At 36.6% G+C, this 19,695-nt stretch overlaps 1 protein-coding gene across 1 annotated transcript in view; it reads right to left on the minus strand.

Annotated features, from left to right (window-relative positions):
- Positions 1-1,146: 1,146 nt before the first annotated feature.
- CEP128 (centrosomal protein 128) overlaps positions 1,147-19,695 on the minus strand; it is a 129,503-nt gene continuing 110,954 nt past the window's right edge. The window contains exons 21-24 of the mRNA XM_062577300.1: positions 17,849-17,926; positions 15,918-16,031; positions 12,357-12,465; positions 1,147-1,253 (exon numbers count right to left, since the gene is read on the minus strand). Coding sequence (XP_062433284.1) covers positions 1,147-1,253; positions 12,357-12,465; positions 15,918-16,031; positions 17,849-17,926 — 408 coding nt within the window. The remainder of the gene's footprint in view (positions 1,254-12,356; positions 12,466-15,917; positions 16,032-17,848; positions 17,927-19,695) is intronic.

Genomic DNA, 19,695 nt, shown 5'->3' on the forward strand with positions numbered 1-19,695 from the left:
CCTTAATTTGAGAGAAGCTGACAAAACAGAATTGTTTCACTGGTGTTTGTTTTGCTGCAGTACTCTGACAGGTTTGGCCTGGTCATTTTTTAAGGCATATTAGTGCCTTAAAGCACCAAAGATAGAAGAATTAAACCAGGACCATCAGAAACACTAACATCTCTTATGACGGTAAAATATTCTTCTGTGATGTGCTGTTCGAGACCACAGTGATGTGAATATGTATCAAATTTGTTTAGTATAGAGCCATCAGGCCCAACAAAAGTGCAATATTGTATTTCTATAACATTTTAAAAATAGTATGTCCAAACTTCTAAAAAATAATAAAATAGAATAAAGAAATGATCATTAAACCCTGCCATTAAAATTTTCACAGGCAGAAAGCACTGCCTTTCAAAGTGCTTAATATGGATGGGTGTGAGCAGGTCTTGATGGAAAAAGTAGGTAAGTGCCTTACTGGAGGTCACAGAGGTCAAATTTGTCATGCCATTTGATAAGATACTGTATATTCTGACAAGAATAATAACTCTAAACAGTTGATAATACAGATATGCTGATCCTGAAACCATTATATGAACTCCTGCTAATTTTGAAGAAGTGTGGTTTTGTTTAATATTTATCACTTCTCTCTAATGACCTGTTAAATGTCAGGTTGTAAACTGAAGAACCTAAAATCCTAAGTATGTGTCTGTATAAAAGAGTATAATAACTCTCATAATAAATATTAGGATATTTTTTCAAAATGTTTTGATATTAACAATACTATTAAATGTTATCAAAAACACATCAGAAAAATTTCTGTGTAGGTGTAAATAAAAATCTTATAAAAAAGATTAATGTCACAGTACTCTGACCTAGCAATGATTCAAGTTTTTAGACCAGGACAGATTCAGACCAGGAGGACCACAGAAACAAATGCAAGAGAGCACAGCATAATCACAGAAAACTTTTAGCATACAAAATACGTATAATACCACCAGAGTTTGTTAGTCTCTCTCTTGATGCTCTTTCACTTAAGTTTTTGGCAATAGATGAATAACTAAAGGTTCATAAGTCCTATAAGCAGACAGAATTACTATTATTTTAAAACAAAAGAGTGGAATGGAATTTACCACAGAGAAAGTTGATGCCTTTTTGTAAAGCATTCTACTGCTTCCCTCTTTCTGCTTGTGACTTCATTTCACTGACAGCAACATTAATGGGATCTTCCTTGGCAGCACTTATATCAAAAGGAATCATTTTTTTTATAAATGCTAGAAATAAGAGTCAGATGAAAAAAGTAATTAAACATCTTCAGAAAAACATGTACGTTTTGCTGACTGGCTACAAATAGGTTTTATATCAATCATATATTTCATGATGTAATATTATAATACATACAACAGGCAATATGATACGAATATATATTCAATATTAATGTTTCATATCAATTCAATGATAAATACTAATAATTAATATTAATGATGCTATAAATTGAGCAACAGAGATTTATTTTTCTAGAGAAAGTTTTTAATACTATATACTACTGATATGGCCAAGATTACATTTCTTCTGCATAAGAAAGCTAACTTTTGCAATTTCTGAAATTCAGTAATTCTGCTAACAGTTCATATCCTTTTAGTTTTCCAGCATTTTTATTTAAATAATACAAAACAAACCACGCAGAAAATTTCTAAGGGAATATCTTCTCCAACGGCACAGCGTAGAGTCAACAACCCACATTGAACAGGTGTCCATAGGATGCTATATACTATATATACACACCTTTGCGTGTGTATATATATATATATATAGTGTTTATTTCTAAATGCATTATATTGTATTAAAATCTAGACAATATGAATTGACAGAACATCTTATGACAGTGCTGGAAGAAATTCTGAATATATAAAAATCTAGCCATTATTTGACAAAAGGCAGAAATTAAGGGGAAGAAAATGGATACCAATTCATACCACATGCCTTTTTCTATTGATCTCACCTACCCCATAAAAGTGTAAGAAAAGTGGTTCTTCCCGATTTATTGTTATAAATATTCAGAGTGCAATTTTTGACTGGTCCAGTAAAATCTTAGCAGTATATAACTGAAAGTCATGTAATAGGGAGTAAGTCTTCAGTTTAATTAGGAGTAGTGAGATGCTTTTACTTCCAGAAGGAAAATGAAATCATCATCTTTGGAACATTAGTAAAAGAACGAATTATCATCTTTTGGCACAAAGTTTTTAGTATTCACCTGGAACTATATTAGTTTGCTCTTTTGACTGTACCTCCTTTGATCAATACTCAAAGTAGGCAAATGTAAAAAAATCATACCAAAGATTCACTAAATCCATTTGCAAAATGATGATGCTAGTTTTCAGTTATTCCAGGTCTTTACCACTGAACAGTCCCAGAAGGTTTTGTTCTAGAATGGTGCCCACAGCATCATGATGTTACAATATATTATTCATTTTCACTAGCTTACATATTTATAAATCCATAAATTCAAATAGTCTTAAGAGTTTATGAAAAAGTATATATAGAGGGATAAAGGGGATAGAGGGACATCAGTATACATTGCAGGAGATAACTGTCATGACAATAAAAATCAATTCAATATTGTCATGACAATAAAAACAACATGTTTTTACATTAACAAATACCATTCCTACTGTGCACCATGTTGACACAAGAGCGTTGTGTATCACCAGAGCCAAAGAGTCAGAGAAGATGATTGTCCTCCTAGCTGCAAAAGTTAGGAAGATTGGTGGCTATTTTCTTCTTCCTAAAGGCTCAGCTAAGGAAGTCCTGGAACAGTGATTCCCAATAACAATAGAAAGCCTGAAAGCCATATGGCTTCTGGGAAACCATCCAGGTTAAAACATTGAAATGATGAACTGTACAAAGAGAAAGGCAGGAACCAATTCACAAGACTAATGCAAAGCATCTGTAACTCTTGAGACCTTTGTAATATATAACTTAAGAAAAGTACAGTGGCCACAATAATTTCTGAGGATTAATCTTTAGATAACAACAAGTAGCTAATTTTTTAGACCAACCTTTTTGGTCTGATAATAATATAGACTGCAAACATGTCTACTGAATGCTTCCTTGTATAAATTATTTTGTTAGTTAAATCTCTTCCTTTTTAAGGACATGTGTATAGAAATAAAAGCCCATTCCCACATCATCTTTTAAAATAGCTTGTTATGGAAAAGTTGTCATAATCATATAAATTAACCACAAACACGAAGACCAGACATAAAACAGAATTCTAATTACTTTTCCTTTCAAATGCCTGCTGCATTGGCAACTTATACTAAATACATATATGCATGTAAGCTTGTTTCCCTCATTTGCTCTTTCATACCACTCCTCCCCTTTTCTTCCCATCATTTTTAAACTTAAATCCCAGGATTCACTCATAAATTAAATTGCTTCAGACCTCTCCACTCTCCTCCTTGGTGCTCTCTCCAACTCATAACCAACCTACAGAAGGGAGGTTGGGAGGGAGCTTCTAGTACTATCTTTCTGCAGGGTACTAGTCTAGAACTATCTGCAGGGTTTCATGACTTTATGCGATGGGGTGAGGATAAACCAAATCACAAAGCCTTGTGAATTGCTCCTGAAGATGAATGAAGACAAAAAAAAGTCTATTCTTCTGTTTCTGAAGAAGTAAGGAGATAAATCAGTGACAGGAAATAGGTGATGACAGCTATAGTTAGATTTATTAAAAGGTATAGGAGGTTAGGAGCAAAAGACCTCAAATTAAACTTCACTGTCAAAGCCTCAAATTATAACTAATTAATATCACTAGTGAAAATAAAAGTTCACAGAGTTCATGCAACTGAGAGAAGTATCTTACTACCACTAGCCATTCACTGACAATTACAAGACAAGCTCCTTAATGTTAATATTGCTGCAGAATTTTCACTGTCATTAAGAACAAATATAGTAAAACTTCAAAATACACATTTGACTGGTGGAAAAAAGGTTCAGCCCAAAATAGAACATTAACTCTCTAATGAATATTTGTGGAATGATTGAAATGTCTTGGTGTCCAAGGATATCATAGATCCACAAAGGGTTGCACAATATGAGATGGCCTTATCACACCAAGCTTCTATAATGGGCACTTGACTTGATCTGCTACTTACTTATCAAGTATAAAGAATAAAAAAATAGCACTTACTCTCAGGAGAAAAGAATCAGCAAAATGAGAAATTAAGAAAAAAACTCTTCATTTTATCAAATAAAATCAGGGATAGGAAAAATATTCTAATACCTACTACTCTGTTTTAGAACAAAAAATTCGACTAACATATTTTTAAAGAATACAAATAAGAAACTAAAACAGCAAAGATTTTTATATCCAGCTTCTTTCCCTTAAAAATGAATAGGCAATAGGAAAAAATGAAACACATTCACTGTTTTTATGCCTTTTTTTAAAACAACTCTTTTTTCTAGGACAAAACTAAAAACCCTAAAGCATCATATTAGGACTTGGAAAAGATGGAATATGGAATAATTTATCCTATGGAAAATACCTTCCTAAAAGTTTTAAGCACTAAAAAAAATGATAGTCCCTTAGTCATGTCTGAACAATTCAAAAGGCACCTTTTAGATATCATTTTCTTTCAAATAGTAAGTAAAATAGTAATAACAATAAAGTATTGACTACACTTCAGTGTTCACCCAAAAGCAACCTCCATGTGCCCTGTGTCAACAAATTCTTATTGAAAACAAGATAAATTTTATCTGGATAGCAATACAATCATAGTTCAGTCTCAAACTGTAAACAACCAACACTATGTCACTCGTAAAAGATGTTGATCACCTTCACTATTTATAAATCACTGACATTCTTCTGTCAACTTCAATCTTCTTTACTTACAGAAATCTTTTTTCCTTGTTTCCTTTATCCCATAAACTGATCAGATAAAAAATAACATCCATTTATAGATTCTGAAATTCTATCTGTACCATATACTACTCTACAATGCAATTTCAGCCTACTCCTCCTTGTCCATATTTGCTTGTTTTTTTTTTAACATCTATCTGATGTTTACAAATGTATTCTGCTATGGCAGCGGACTTGTCTGCCTCAGAGAATTTATTTAAGATATTTCAATTCATTCTAACCTAAAGCACTTCAATCTCACATTTTAGGATGCCTATCAAAATGCACACGTAAAACTCAGAATACTGCATGTAAATTTTATAATGCCTAGAGTGGGCTGAATATGTAGAAAGAATTTCTGAATAGTACTGCAAATGAAACTTTTCTACATGCATTGGCTTGTGTAGTTAATAAAAACAGTTGTAGCTTCATAGTGAACATAGAAATACTGTACTATTATGTACGTCTACATATGTGCCTGATTATAGGGATTTCTACAAAATCATATGTCGTTATCCCCCAGACTTAGAAGCCAATAGAGATATCCATTTTAAGTAACAGAAGTCCAGGTTATTCGTCATTACATGAACACATTGGGTTACAGGTGGAAGCCATAGCAAACAATTAGCTTTGTCCCTGGCCAATGATTCCCTTGAACGGAATGTTTATCAGCATTACAGACAGATTTCTTTATTTTGAAGTAATTACCTCTAAGCAAGGGAGATACTGTTTGATGGAGGCTATCATCTTTTTCTCAACAGTTACTGAAAGATTGTGACAGCAGTTGCTGAGCTATCTAAAACATATCTGAGTTTCAAATTCCATCCAACTTCAATTCCAGTTTCTAAACAATTATACAGTCTCCCTACAAAAATCTGCATCTAGGCAACCACTCAGATCAACCAACCACACATATACACACCCCCAAATACTTATCCACACAACTGCACAACTGTCCCTCAAGTCAGGAATATCTAGTTGAATGAATATGGGAGAAAAAAAAAAAAAAAACCAGCACTAATATGTCCAGACAGAATCATAGTTTTTTAATAGCTCACCTGCTCTTTAGTTTGTGTACCATGGAACAAAGCAGAAGACAAGAAATTTACATTCTCTTTTTCTTTTCCACTGATTGATAAATAGCCTCATGCAAGTCATTTAAACTCCAACGTAAAGCTTACTTATGGATATAGATGACCACAGCATTACAGAATAGTCGAGTTTGTAAGGGACCTCTGGAAATCATCTCTCCCTGCTCAATCCCTGTGCTCAAACAGGGGTACCTACAGCACATTGCACAGGATGGCATCCAGGTGGGTTTTGAACATCTCTAGAAAAGGAGAAACCACAACCTCTCTGGGTAACCTGCTCCAGTGCCTTGTCACTCTCACAGTAAAGAGGTTTTTTCTCATATGCAGGTGGAACCCTGCACTTGCCTTTGTGGAACCTCATGAGGTTCCTCTCTGCCCAACTCTCCAGCCTCTCCAGGTCTCTCTGAATGGCAGCACAGCCCTCAGGTGTGTCAGCCACTCCTCCCAGCTTGCTATCATCGCCAAACTTGCTGAGGAGACACACTGTCTCTTCGTTCAGGTCATTGATGAGGAAGTTGAACAAGACAGGACCCAGTACTGACCCCTGGGGAACTCCATTAGCTGCAGGCCTCCAACTTGATTCCACGCCACTGAGCACAACCTTCTAAGCTCTGTCTTTCAGCCAGTTCTCAATCCACCTCACTGGCCACTCACCTAACCCTCACTTCCTGAGCTTACCTAGGAGGATGTTATGGGAGACAGTGTCCAAAGCCTTGATGAAGTCAAGGTAGACAACATCCACTGCTCTCCCCTCATCTACCCAGCCAGTCATTCCATCACAGAAGAGATTTGTTAGGCATGATTTCCCCTTATGAATCCACGCTGACTACTTTCTTTTCTTGCATGTGCTTAGAGATGACATTCAAGATGAGCTGTTCCATCACCTTTCCAGGGATGGAGGTGAGGCTGACTGCCTTGCATCGCCTGGATCCTCTTGTGTTTTGAAGACAGGAGTGACACTGGCTTTCTTCCAGTCCTCAGGCTCCTCTCCAGTTCTCCACGACCTTTCAAAAACGATGGAAAGTGGCCTAGCAATAACATCCACCAGCTCCCTCACCACCTGTGGGTGCATCCCATCAGGGCCCATGGATTTGTGGATATCAAGTTTGCCTAAATGATCTCTAAATGAAACCTCCTTGACCCAAGACTTCCTTCCTCCAGACTTTCCCTCCCATCTCAAGGCTCTGGGATACCAGAGGACTGCCCGTAGCAGTAAAGACTGAAGAAAAGAAGGCATTCCATAATCCTGCTTTCTCTGCATGCTTTGTCACCGGGGCCCCTGCCCCTTTCAGTAGAGGGCCCACATTTTCGCCAGTCTTCCTCTTGCTACTGATGTATTTGGAGAAGCCCTTCTTGTTGTCCTTCATATCCCTTGCCAGATGTAATTCCAAATGGACCTTAGCCTTCCTCATTGCATCCCTGCATACTCTGACAACATTCTTACATTACTCCCAAGTGTCTCCTCTTATTGTCCCCTCTTCCACATTCTATGTACTTTCTTCTTCTGTCTGAGTTTGGCCAGGAGCTCCTTGCTCATCCATGAAGATCTGTCCCCTCTGCTGGGCTTCTTACTCATAGGGATGCACTGATCTAGAGCTTGGAGGAAGGGATGTTTGAATACTAGCCAGCTCTCCTGGACCCCTCTTCCTTCTAACGCCCTAACCCATGGGATTCCTCCAAGTAGGTCTCTGAAGAGCCCAAAGTCTGCTCTCCTGAAGTCGAGGCTTGCAATGTGCTTATTGTTCTGCTTCCTCTATGCAGGATCCTGAAGTTCCCCACCTCGTGGTCACTGCAGCCAAGACTGCCCACAACCTTCACATCTCCAACCAGTCCTTCTTTGTTGGTTAGGACAAAATCCAGCAGGACACCCCTCCTTGTTGGTTCCTACACCACCTGTGACAAGAAGTTATCATCAATGCATTGCACGAGCTTCCTGGACCTTGCTGTGTTGTCTTCTCTGCAGATATCAGGGTGGCTGAAGTCTCCCATGAGAACCAGCGCCTGTGATCATGAGGCTACTTCCAGCTATCCATAAAAGGCCTCATCGACGACTTCTTCCTGATCAGGTTGCCTCTAACAGACACCCACAACAGTGTCACCCATGTTAGTTTGCCCTTTAATCCTTATCCATAAGCGCTCAACCAGCTCTTCATCCACCCCTAGGCAGAGCTCGATACATTCCAGTTGCTTTCTCACATAAAGAGCAACTCCAGCATCTCACCTTCTTGGCCTGTCTTAAAAAGCACATAGCCATCCATGACAGCATTCCAATCATGCAAACTATCCCACCATGTCTCTGTAATTACAATGAGATCATGGCCCTGCAACCACACACAGATCTCCAGTTCCTCCTGTTTATTCCTCATGCTGCATACATTTGTGTACAAGCATTTCAGAGAGGTAACCCAGTATGCAGATTTCCTAGGAGGGGTACAAGACGATGCCCTACAACCATATCATATGCATTTCCCCGGCTGCATGCACCCGCTAGAAGCATCCCAACTTGAGTCATGTTTTGTTAACTACCCTGTCTCCGTAACTTTCCCCTTCCCCCATCCTTCCTGGTTTAAAGCCCTCCTTACCAGGCTGGTCAGCTTGTTGGCAAAGACACACATACCTCATTTAGTGAGGTGGATCCCATCTCTCCCCACCACTTGTCAGTCTTCAAACAGGGTCCCATGGTTGCAGAAACCAAGATGTCATTTCCAACGCTCGCTGCGTAGCCAGTTCTTAATTTGGAAAATCTACTTACTCCTCCTCCCATCCTTCCCCCTCGCTGGCAGGATTGAGGAGAAAATCACCTGGGCTCCTAGGCCCTCGGCCACCATCTCTAGACCTCTGAAATCCTGTTTGATGGTTTCCAATTCGCCCTTCATATCATTAGTGCCCACATGGAAGAGTATCAGAAGGTAATAGTTCGACGCATGGACAAGCAGTAGCAGTATTTCAATGATGTCTCATACTCAAGCCACTGGCAGGCTTCTTCCAAATGTTCCTGCAAGGCACAGGGTCTGTTGGCCCAGTTGCTTCCCTTGAAGCCATGTCCAGCTCCTTCTCAGCCTAGAGGGTACTAAACCTTTTCTCAACTGCAAATATTCAGGAGGAGAAAGAGTCTTTCTCTTCTCACAAGGCTCTCAAATGTAGCCCTCACCGTAAAGCTACAAAGATGATCAGAGGACTAGAGCATCTGTCCTATGAGGAACGGCTGAGAGAGCTGGGCCTGCTTAGCCTGGAGAAGAGAAGACTGAGGTCTTCTCAAGGTTATAAGTATCTGAAGGGAGGGTGTCAAAGGGATAGGGCCAGATTCCTTTCAGTGATGTCAAGCAACAGGAGAAGAGGCAATGGGCACAAACTGAACCACAGGAAGTTCTGCCTGAATGTGAGGAGGAATTTCCTTACAGCAAAAGTGACAGAGCACTGGAACAGGTTGACCAGAGAGGTTGTGGAGTCTCCTTCTCTGGAGATATTCAAAGCCTGCCCGGATGCAATCCTGTCTAACATGCTCTAGGTGACCTTGCTTGAGTGGGGAGGTTGCACTAGATGATCTCCAGAGGTCTCGTCCAACCTTACACATTCTGTGATTCTATGATTTTACAGGTGTCCAGTTTCCAGCCTTCTTCAACTGTATTATGATGTACTGTTTCACTCAGCATGAAGCCTTCCAGCAATTCCTTTGCTGTGTGGGTTTGGGACTCCTACAGCTGTATAGTCTTCTGCTCATTTTTGTGGATGCTATGAGGACTACTGACTCCTTTACCTAATGATACAACTCATCAACAACAGCACATCTTCTGCAGGAGAGTTGATTGTCAGCACAGGCCTCATGGAGAGGCCTCAAGCACTCCTTGTAGCCTGAGACTTGTAGAGTTGCACCTGCGGTCAGAGGGTCTGTCTGGTTTGAAGCCTCTGACACAGTCGATGCAGCAACTCCAAAAGCTACTGGGGAATGTGCTTTGTGGTGTGTCATTACCATATTTGAGGAAGTGCACACTACTAGGATTGGAAAAAAATGGTGGCTTCTTGCACCCTTCTGTGCCAACCGCTACACAAACTGCTGCCTTTGGGAGCTGCGCTCTAGGCTTGGCTCTTATATAGGCCTCTCCCTAGCACCGACTCACAGGGTGTTTGACCCTCCCTAAGAAAGGGTCATGTGGATGAAAGGCCCAGCTAATCAGAAGGCCCCCCTGATTAGGTTGCCCTCTAATCAGGGGCAACCAAGGGAGCTTGTTAGCAGCAGCTATACCTAGCTAGAGATTCTCCCAGGAGAAGTTAAGGCTTCCTGCAGTTGTCCTTGCCTAGCTCCCCTATCCTGTTAGCAGCAATCACCCTCTAGTTCCATGGGGGACTCCAGAAAGCCCCCCAAACTTCCCCAAACGTTCTAAGTATAGCCCAGACACTGCTGCATCTGTTTGCTGCCTCTGGTAGCTGTGCCAGAATTTACTTACTGCACACATTCTGCAACACCTTTTTCCTCAGTAAAACTTGTTTTATCTGTAATTTCCCCTATGTGGAAAAGCAAAAAATGGCAGCTATTTTCAAGCTATACACAGCAGCTGGCCAATATACAAGGTACTACCTGAAAAGCCAGCATATCAAATAGAGGAGATATTTGAGATCATAGTAGAGCTTTTCTTTTGTTAGAGTCATTATTTGGGTCTTCTTCTGAAGCAGCCATTTTTCACAAAATCACTAGCAGTTTAGTTATCTATATATATATAATCTATTCTATTTTCTGTCAATTTTAACTGAAATTTGCTAAAGAGTTTGCAAGTTATTATGGGAAGAAACGCAGAAGACAGATGGCATGATTATATGGATCTTAGTTTTCTTGGGAACAAGTCTAAAATTGATTAAAAAGTACTAAAATAATAAAGTCCTAGTAAGTTCTATTCAAGTTAAGCAATACAAAGATATTCATAATATTTTAGGAACAGTTGTGTTTCATTGTTATATTTTACAAAGTTTTTGCAGTGGAATCACAGAAACAAGTTGTAATGTTTGGAGGGAACTCTGGAGATCTAACCCAGCACCCCTGCTCAAAGCAAAGTCAATTATAGCAGGTTGCTCAGGACCATGTTTAGTCAGGTTTTGAATATCTGCAAGCAGATAGAGACTCCACAACCTTTCTGGGCAACCTTGAATATTCCAGAGACAGACACTCCCCAGTCCCTCTGGGCTGATCCAGAAAGAATTGGGTATATGCAGAAACAGAAATAGATTTACATAGACAAAACTAAACAAAACTAGGTAAGGGCATTTCTTTTCTATATCTCAAAAAGGCTGAGCCATGCTTTGGTTTAGAAAAACTGTGACAGGCATGCAGTTATAGAAAAACAACTTTGAGAAAAGGGAAAACTGTTCCTGAAGGATAGATGTGATTAAGGCATTCACTCTAATGCTTTGTTCCTACTGCCGTTACTCAGTATGCTTTGCAAAAAGATATTAATCACAACTGTCAGTTTCCAAAAGGAAAAGAAACAAATTATCTTGAACCTCACCAGGTCAACTCAAGACTTATTGTTGAGGGGTAGTAATGTACTGCAGTACATTAAGTATATTTTAAGACTAGAAGAACTGTAGAATTATAATCCAAGAGAGGCAAAGGTTTTAAAGTGTAATGAAGTAGGACTTTCCATTCCATGTAATGCAACTTACTGAGCAGATTGTCCATATGGAAGATGGCTATGTTGAAAAGAAGCAGGAGGTGACATCCTTCTGAAGGTAAGTTTTTTGATATTCATTTGCTGATATCTTATATGCTCCGGAAAAGAAAAAAAAACTACACTCTTTTTCTAAGGCAGTTGTCTTTTCCATGAGTGCCTGCACCAGACAAAGATATAATATGACCTATCTTTTACTGAGTTGTGACTAGGTAGCTGTATGAGAGATCCTGTAAACTTTCACGACCACAAGTGGGATATGCACTAGGGGTTAGAAAGAATAACTGAAAACAACTATTGAAGTAGGAAACAGAATCATGAATTCAACTTACTACTAGAATCTGTTGCATCAGCATGAGGTCAACCTGTACAAATGAAAGGTTAGGAAAAATGCTTTGGTGGGGAATATGTCTTTCATCATAAGGGCCTTACACAGTAAGATTCAGAGCATGCAGAGGTGCAGAATCCAAATGTAGCCCTTTTCTTTGGTGTAGATTTGGATAACAAACAAAATACATTGTAATTTCCATCTAAAAAACCTAATCAGTGTAATGTAAATAAGTATACCCTATGCAAAGACATCCAGTATCTGAAGCTGAATCTGTAGGACAATTCTAGCACCTTTTGTGGAAAAACAGAATTCCTCACTCTATTCAAATCAAATAGCTTCAAAAGAGGAAAAAATGTTATTTTGTCATGGATTTTTTTCTGTGAAACAATACTTACAACCTGAATCTGAAAGAAGTGGGCTGGACAAAAAGCTGCTTTGAGTTCGCCAAGTAGAAAAGGGAGCAGCCACTTCTATGTTAGAAATTTCAGCGTCAATTTTCACATCCTGTGACAGCCAATGAAAAATATTTTGTATCAGGTTATATTGAACACAGCTATAAACATTAATAAAAAATACAGTATCACACATACTGGTATATACTGTGATTTTGCATATGCTGGAAAACTGATTTCAAGTCTCAGAATACAAATATTGTAGTGAGATTCAAAATAATTTGCTTATGAATTTCAGGCTCATTTCGTCAATATAAAATCTTTGCAAGAACACCTTTCCCTGATGTGCCTGGGAAACTCTGCAAGTTTTTGTCACTGCAATAAGTTGTAAAAATGTTCTTTTTCCTGTGTGCATCACATCCAGGGTGCATAGCAATGCATAATGGGAGGGCAGAAATCAGAGACTGATGAATTCATCAGCAGTGAATGACCCACATTAACTTACTGAAGCTCCCTAAGTAAGTAATAGTAAAACTTAAATTCATTTCCCCTCCCTCTGAGAAAACTCAAATTTCACTGATATTTCATCCCAAATATCTGTTGCTTTTTATATTTTTTATTTTAACTATTAAATAAAGTCTGAACAATGTTACTTTTTACAGCTAGAACTATACAGTAGACTTTTTTTGTTGAACAAAGTCTGTAAGTTTAGAAATCACTTTAAAGAAATCATTTTAAAAAGGCCATTTAAAGAAAAATCTCTGTAGAACTTTACTAGCACTGTGGTAAGTGGTCCCCAGTCGCAATACCTTTCAAAACAAGATTAAAAGCTTGGGTTGGTATTCAAATTACTCAGGTTCTTGAAATAAGAAGAGATGATGATGCACACATGCACCACTTTATAAAATACTTGATTTTTCTATGGAATTTACATCATCATTATCCTCAGGGAATTTTCTAAAAACATTATGCATTTATCATTCACGCTAGTATTAAGATTTGAAAAACAGAAAATGAAACAAAATCCAACATTAATTTAGAGATACAGTGAGCTTTTGTCCCTCAATGAAGAGGGATTTGCTCCTATTAACACTAATGGGCATTACACATACTAATTCCCTGGCGGGCTGATGAGAGACTTAATGTTGAGAATGTACATAGCACAATAGCAACTTTAAAAGAATGTAAAAAGTTTTTGTCTTTTCATTCTGCTTCCAGAAACGTCATCCTAGCACAGAGCTTTTGAACAAGTAATAGTAGACACTTTTACCAGTATCTGCTTTACAAAATGACTTTCTCTTATGGAAGAACTTACATATTTTATCTTTTCTCATATGCTCTATTTATGTTTATGTATGTTGTGTTTGACTAGATGGTCAGCTGTTTGTGGCAGGGAAATGGTCCTAAAATATTTAAATCTATCTCACATAACTATCTATCTTTGGGTTCCTTTTAGCTTTCTCCTTTTGAATTTGTTTTATTTGGTATTCTCTTTTTAATGATTATATATTTACCTTCTTTCTCCCTAATCGCTTCTTTATCTGCTATCAGTCAGTACTTTCTTAGACATAAAATCTCTGTTGTGGAACTTGATGGTATTCTACCTACCTCTGACCTCTTTTATTACAAGAAATCTTACATTTTAACCGATACAATAACGACTTTGCTTCTAAGGAACAGATATTTTACAGGCATCTAACATGACTACAGGAAAGTGGGGAGACTGAGTGGGTACAAATGAAATCATAGGAGGGAAGAAAAACAACTGCTTTTAGGGGAATACTCACTTTGGTTTCATTTTTGCTCCTTAAAATGAAAACAAGATAACACATGTGATTAAATAACGTGTGTCTGTGATGAATGTCAGCAAGCAAGCTGAAAGAAGTGCGTTACTACAGAGGGTAGGAATATGATCGTAACAGAGGATAAAAAATAATACTTTAAATGACTGTATGTAAAACATTGGTGTAAAGCTTTTTACAAGAACTCCCCTTTTACAATATGCATTATCTTATCCTCTACCAAATATCCATCTACTCTATATAGCAAAAGCACCAGACTGTATATAAATCATGAATTGAACTATCAACAATAATGATGACCTCAAGAGTACACTGTTCCACCATTAAGTTGATAGACTAACTACTGACAAATAGTAAAAATAAAAAACAAAACCAAAAAATATATTTGAGTTAGACAGTTCCAGAGGAAGGTAAGAAAGGCAAGCATTAAAAAGGGATTTCTTAGACTAAGCCAGCCTGATCAGTGAAATCAGATTAGCACCCGTCTGTTACTTGTTTTTGAACATTCTGTTCTACTTATAACAGGTGTGACAGCAAAGAGGCCTGAATGTCATGCAAAACCCAATTAGACTTGTCTAAAAGGAAGCCATTCAATGCTGCTTGTTGTCTAAAGAGAGATAAAATATTTTTCTGTAATCAGCCTTATTCTAGATTTTTAATATAGATTTCATATCATGCACGTTCAGTAAACTCCGTTGGCTTAGTGCAGTATTACATTATATTGTCAGCTGATGACAGTTTTCTTCCACTTTGCTTTTTAATGTTTTGCAGATTTCAGCTATTGAATTAGTAACACTTAGGTGAAGGCATGAGAATTTTGAAAAATTTAAGATTATCACTAGCAACAGAACAAATCTGCTTTGTTTCTTCCTTTCCATCCTTTCTTACAGGTTAACAATATGGGTATCTGAGATAGCTTAATATCCTCTTACACCAACAACTTACTAAATTAAAGTTTTCTGTCTTTATTGCATCTTTTCTACTTTTTAAAAGCCCTATTGGTAAATACGGTAACACTTTATGGAAGGATGACAGTTATGGAGGAGATGGGGAACACAAACAGTTTAAACTTATTTGATGTATGGTTAGATTTTAAGCTCAACTGCTTAGAGAAACAACTGAACAGGTATTGCCAATGAATCTTGTTTTGCCTGTGATGGTCAGCAGAAATACTGGCATGATTTTGAGCCTTTATTTCAGCCACTTCCCGGTTCTGCACCACAAGAAATCATTGTAGTCCTTCTGCTATTGGTCAGTTGAGTGACCTTTAACAAATTATTTCATATCTGTGTGTCTGAATTTCCTCTATTGTAAAATGGACATAGTACAGCATCTTTTGTACAGAGTGCAAAGATCAACTACTAAAAAATCATTATACAACACAAATTAACATTTCTTTTCATGGAGGAAAGGACACAGAAAAAAGCGAACAAAAAGATCTGTAGTCTTTTTAGACAGTAATTTGACAAGCAGGAGCAGAAGTAAACATTTAACAGTAGTAAGACACAATATTGCTTTTCCAGAAAATTGTTAAGATTTTGGAAATCTTTCACCGCACCTTTTAATAAAATCAAATTTTTGTCACCAATTTTATACCAGCTATAGCAGCTACATGCAAATGTGCCAGCCTAAGACAGCGAAACATGAACATGCGTGTATGATTTTAGTCTATGATTTGTGCTACAATGTAATATCGATTAAGTTTCTGTTGCTGATTGAAAGTAACGAAGAAAAAACATAAAAGTGGAGTACACACATATACCTTAAACTGCTGGTATTTTTTTTTTGAATCTTCCAGTTGCCGCTGTAGGGAACTCACTATTTCTTTATACTTCATATACCGTTCTTCTATCATCTCCCTTCGGCAATGTGACTCCTAGAAACACATTGAAAGGTCTAAATGATTTTGTAAGGTGAAAAGCAGTTAAGAAATGTTGGTTGGCTATTGTAAATACAGGTATCGCCAAGGATTTTCAATACAAGAATGAACTAATTACTAACTTTCAAGGGTAGAAATATAGGGGCCATATGAAAGCATGATGTTCTGTACTGTTAGAATGAAAATAGATTAAAATGTAACCTGTCTGATTCATAAATAGATGAATGATTACTTGTAACTCTTTCCAGAATACAATCATATCACAGCTTCTAACAAAGGAATTCTGTAATGGGCTAAAATTACTTAAAACTCTTTAGAAAAAGTGCTTGAAGAAAGAATAATGTTCTAGGCATATGGACGGAAAAGTATCCTCAAATTTGAAAACATAACACTTCTCAGTGAACTAACTAATGATTCATTTGAATGACTACAATTACCATACAATTTGTGAACAACTATCAAACACAGAATTACTCTCTCTTTCCTTCTCCCTTCTATAAGTAGTATTGAGGGAATGACTTGCTAGCATTGGAAAGCAACAGATAGAAGAAAAACTTCATTCATGCATACCACTTGAGACTGAAATATTCTAGAAACCTACCATAATACCACAGGACTTTGCTTTACAGATATTTGGCAGGGTCTATAATACTTTTTCCTTGTGTAAGAAAAATATTCTAATGGATTATTTCAAATAGATTGATGGAACTTCAAACTGACATCATTCTCACAGCTGAGGTATGAGGTTATGCATTCTCACAGACGAGGTATGAGGTAAAGTTTAGGTCTCTTGAATAAAAAATATATAAACGATATTTTTTATTAAATAATATACAGTTGTTGGCAGACAGTCATCTTAATAAATAGTCTCTTTAGAACTGCAAGTCAGAGAGAGGGACAGAGCTCAAATTAAAACAAAGAATCTGGATGCCAGTTTCACTAATACTGGCTAAGTCACAGTTAAGTGACCTTCAACAAATCAGAAAATGACAAATGTCAGTGCATACTAACTTTAAGTAAGAGAGTGGAAATGTGAAGGACATTTTAAGAATCCTACATTTAAGCTTCTGTTTGCCTACTTTTGCTCAGCCCTCTGTAATGTACAAACTAGAACCCAAATCAAAGGAGTGGCATAACTGTCAGGCAATAAAAGGCAAATCTCAATCTCTGTCAAAACAAAAAGCTCTTCGGAGGATACCTGGAATGTTGAAACTGAAGCTATACATTTCATCAGTATTTTGTTTTATTAGAAACATTGCAATCAGCAACTTTTTTCCTAACCTTATTGATATGACACATATAAATATATCATTCCTGACAGTATCCTATTGTGTCCCACTGTGTCAGAACAAACATATCTTGATTTGATAGTGATACTGAGACCAAGAAGTGACAATTGCAGGCATTAGGTTAAGAAAAAGCCTGTGAAGACACAAAGCTCAATTATTTTCACTTGTTAATTTATTTTATTTATTTATAATATTTTTAATTATTAACAACTAATACTAGAATTCAGCACTTAACGTAAATATTTTGAGACAATCACTAGGACTTTAGCTATTATAATCAGTTATTAATATTTGTTCACATTATAAAACACCTCAGCAGTCTTAGGTTACTAATTAGGAATAAATTAATACACTCAACAAAATTATATATGATAAAAATGGATTAATATACATTTTTGTCTATACAACATCTACCCATTTAATTTTATTCATGTTATTAAAGGATTTATATATACATATTGTTAGGACATTAATTGATCTAAATAATTTAGAACTACTGAAAGAGTCAAGTCATATCTTTCTTACTCCAACATCTTTGAAATCTTCTAACTGGCTCAGTTTCTCAGGAAAAGACTCCAGGTTGTCTAAAACTACTTGAGTACTCTAAAGAATAGAACACAAGATATAACATAAATTAATCAATGCCTTCAACTTTTCATTTAACTCAAGCACTAAAAAACATTACATCTATGGAAAAATGTAACAAAACCTACAGAAAAAGGTAACACATTGGTTACCTGTAAACAGCTAACAGGTCAACATATCGGCTTTTAACAGAAAAAAATGACAAAAATAAAATCAAAGCACATTTCCTTAATCTGTCTCCATGAAAGAAATTTTCTTGTATTGCACTTCAGCAAATAAATTGTCTATCACAAAAATATAACTCTGCACTCACAATGATTATACCTTTGTAATTAAGCACATAGTAAAACCATAGCCATCTTTTGTAAATAGAAAGACGCACAGTTATTACTTAGCTAAGTACACAAAACTCAAATTTTGTATTTTCAGTTTAGACTGATATTATGTATTGCTGAAAGATGAATTATCACTTTAGAGAGAGTTGGGCTTGGACTTAGTAATAAAATAAGGGCATTTCACCTTCACATCAGTGATTCAAAAATCCAGCAGTAGCAAGAGGCAAAAAACTGAAAAAAAAAATGAGCAACGTATTTTGTTTTCTGAGCATAGGCATAGTTGATAGTTTATGAACAAAGAGTATTCACAACGCATTAGTCAGATTTCTCTGGAGCTTCTCAAAGGCTGCCCTTCTATTGCTTGTTGAAAAGTAGGTAGAAAAAACAATACTTTCTTAACAATAGGCAGTATTTCCTCCAAGATTCTATAAATTACACTTCTTTGGATAAGGTTCTGTTAACCTAGTGTGGCTATCTACCAACAAATGGCTTCATCAACTGTATTACTGCCTGGGGACTTTAAAGCAAAAATTTATAAAACAGACAAAATTCATCACCCTAAAGTCAAAGACAGTTATGTTCTAAAGTCTGTGTAAATTAGGTTAACTTGCCCTAGCTACAAAAGCTTTGCTGCTAGTCTTAGAATGTCTCATTTATCAAACCAATAGGAAAAACACCCTGTTTAAATCCTAGGATTTAGACTTGAAGAGAGTAACACTTTTGAATTATACCAGGATAATAAAAAAATCAGTGCGTACTTCTGAGCATTGGTGCAGTCTACCCCAAAAAGCTGTGTCCCTTATCACTTAAAGCTGCATGGCAATCTTCAAGATCCATACAATGATGTAAGACTGTACAAATGTATTGTGCTGGGTTTAACAATTCATTAAACATCAGCAGTACCAACAAACAACAAAAATACTTTACCAGTCATAGATACTTTAGGAACTCTCTATTGGCTTCACTGTTACAAAAGATGTTTATACCCATGTAAGCTAATTTTTAGAGAAGAGTGTTCTTTAAAAGTATAGTTCATAGGCATATTTACTAGTTAAGACTCAATCACATAACAATTAATTTAAAAAATGAAATGAGAGAAAAGCAATGAAATGAACCCTCGTGAGCAGGTAAGTTAGGAAATTATATTAGCATTGTTAATATCAATATTTTCATTAATATTACTGCTAATAAATTATTAATACAATGTATATTGATGTAATATAAATTGTTAATATACGGAAGTATATATTAGCTATTAAGAATATTGTTAGTATTAATATTTACACTGTTACCATGACTGCCTAGTGAACTTTTTTTTCTTACTATGTCTCTATGTACATAAACAAGCAGTCACAAGCACACCAATCTAAATAAGCCATTGCTCCAAAGAACTTAAGTAATATTTCATAGAACTATAATGCAATATGTGAAGAACTTTTGTGAAGTCTTTTG

The sequence above is a fragment of the Rhea pennata genome, chromosome 5 (assembly GCF_028389875.1).
Source record: "Rhea pennata isolate bPtePen1 chromosome 5, bPtePen1.pri, whole genome shotgun sequence".
NCBI classification, from domain to species: domain Eukaryota; kingdom Metazoa; phylum Chordata; class Aves; order Rheiformes; family Rheidae; genus Rhea; species Rhea pennata.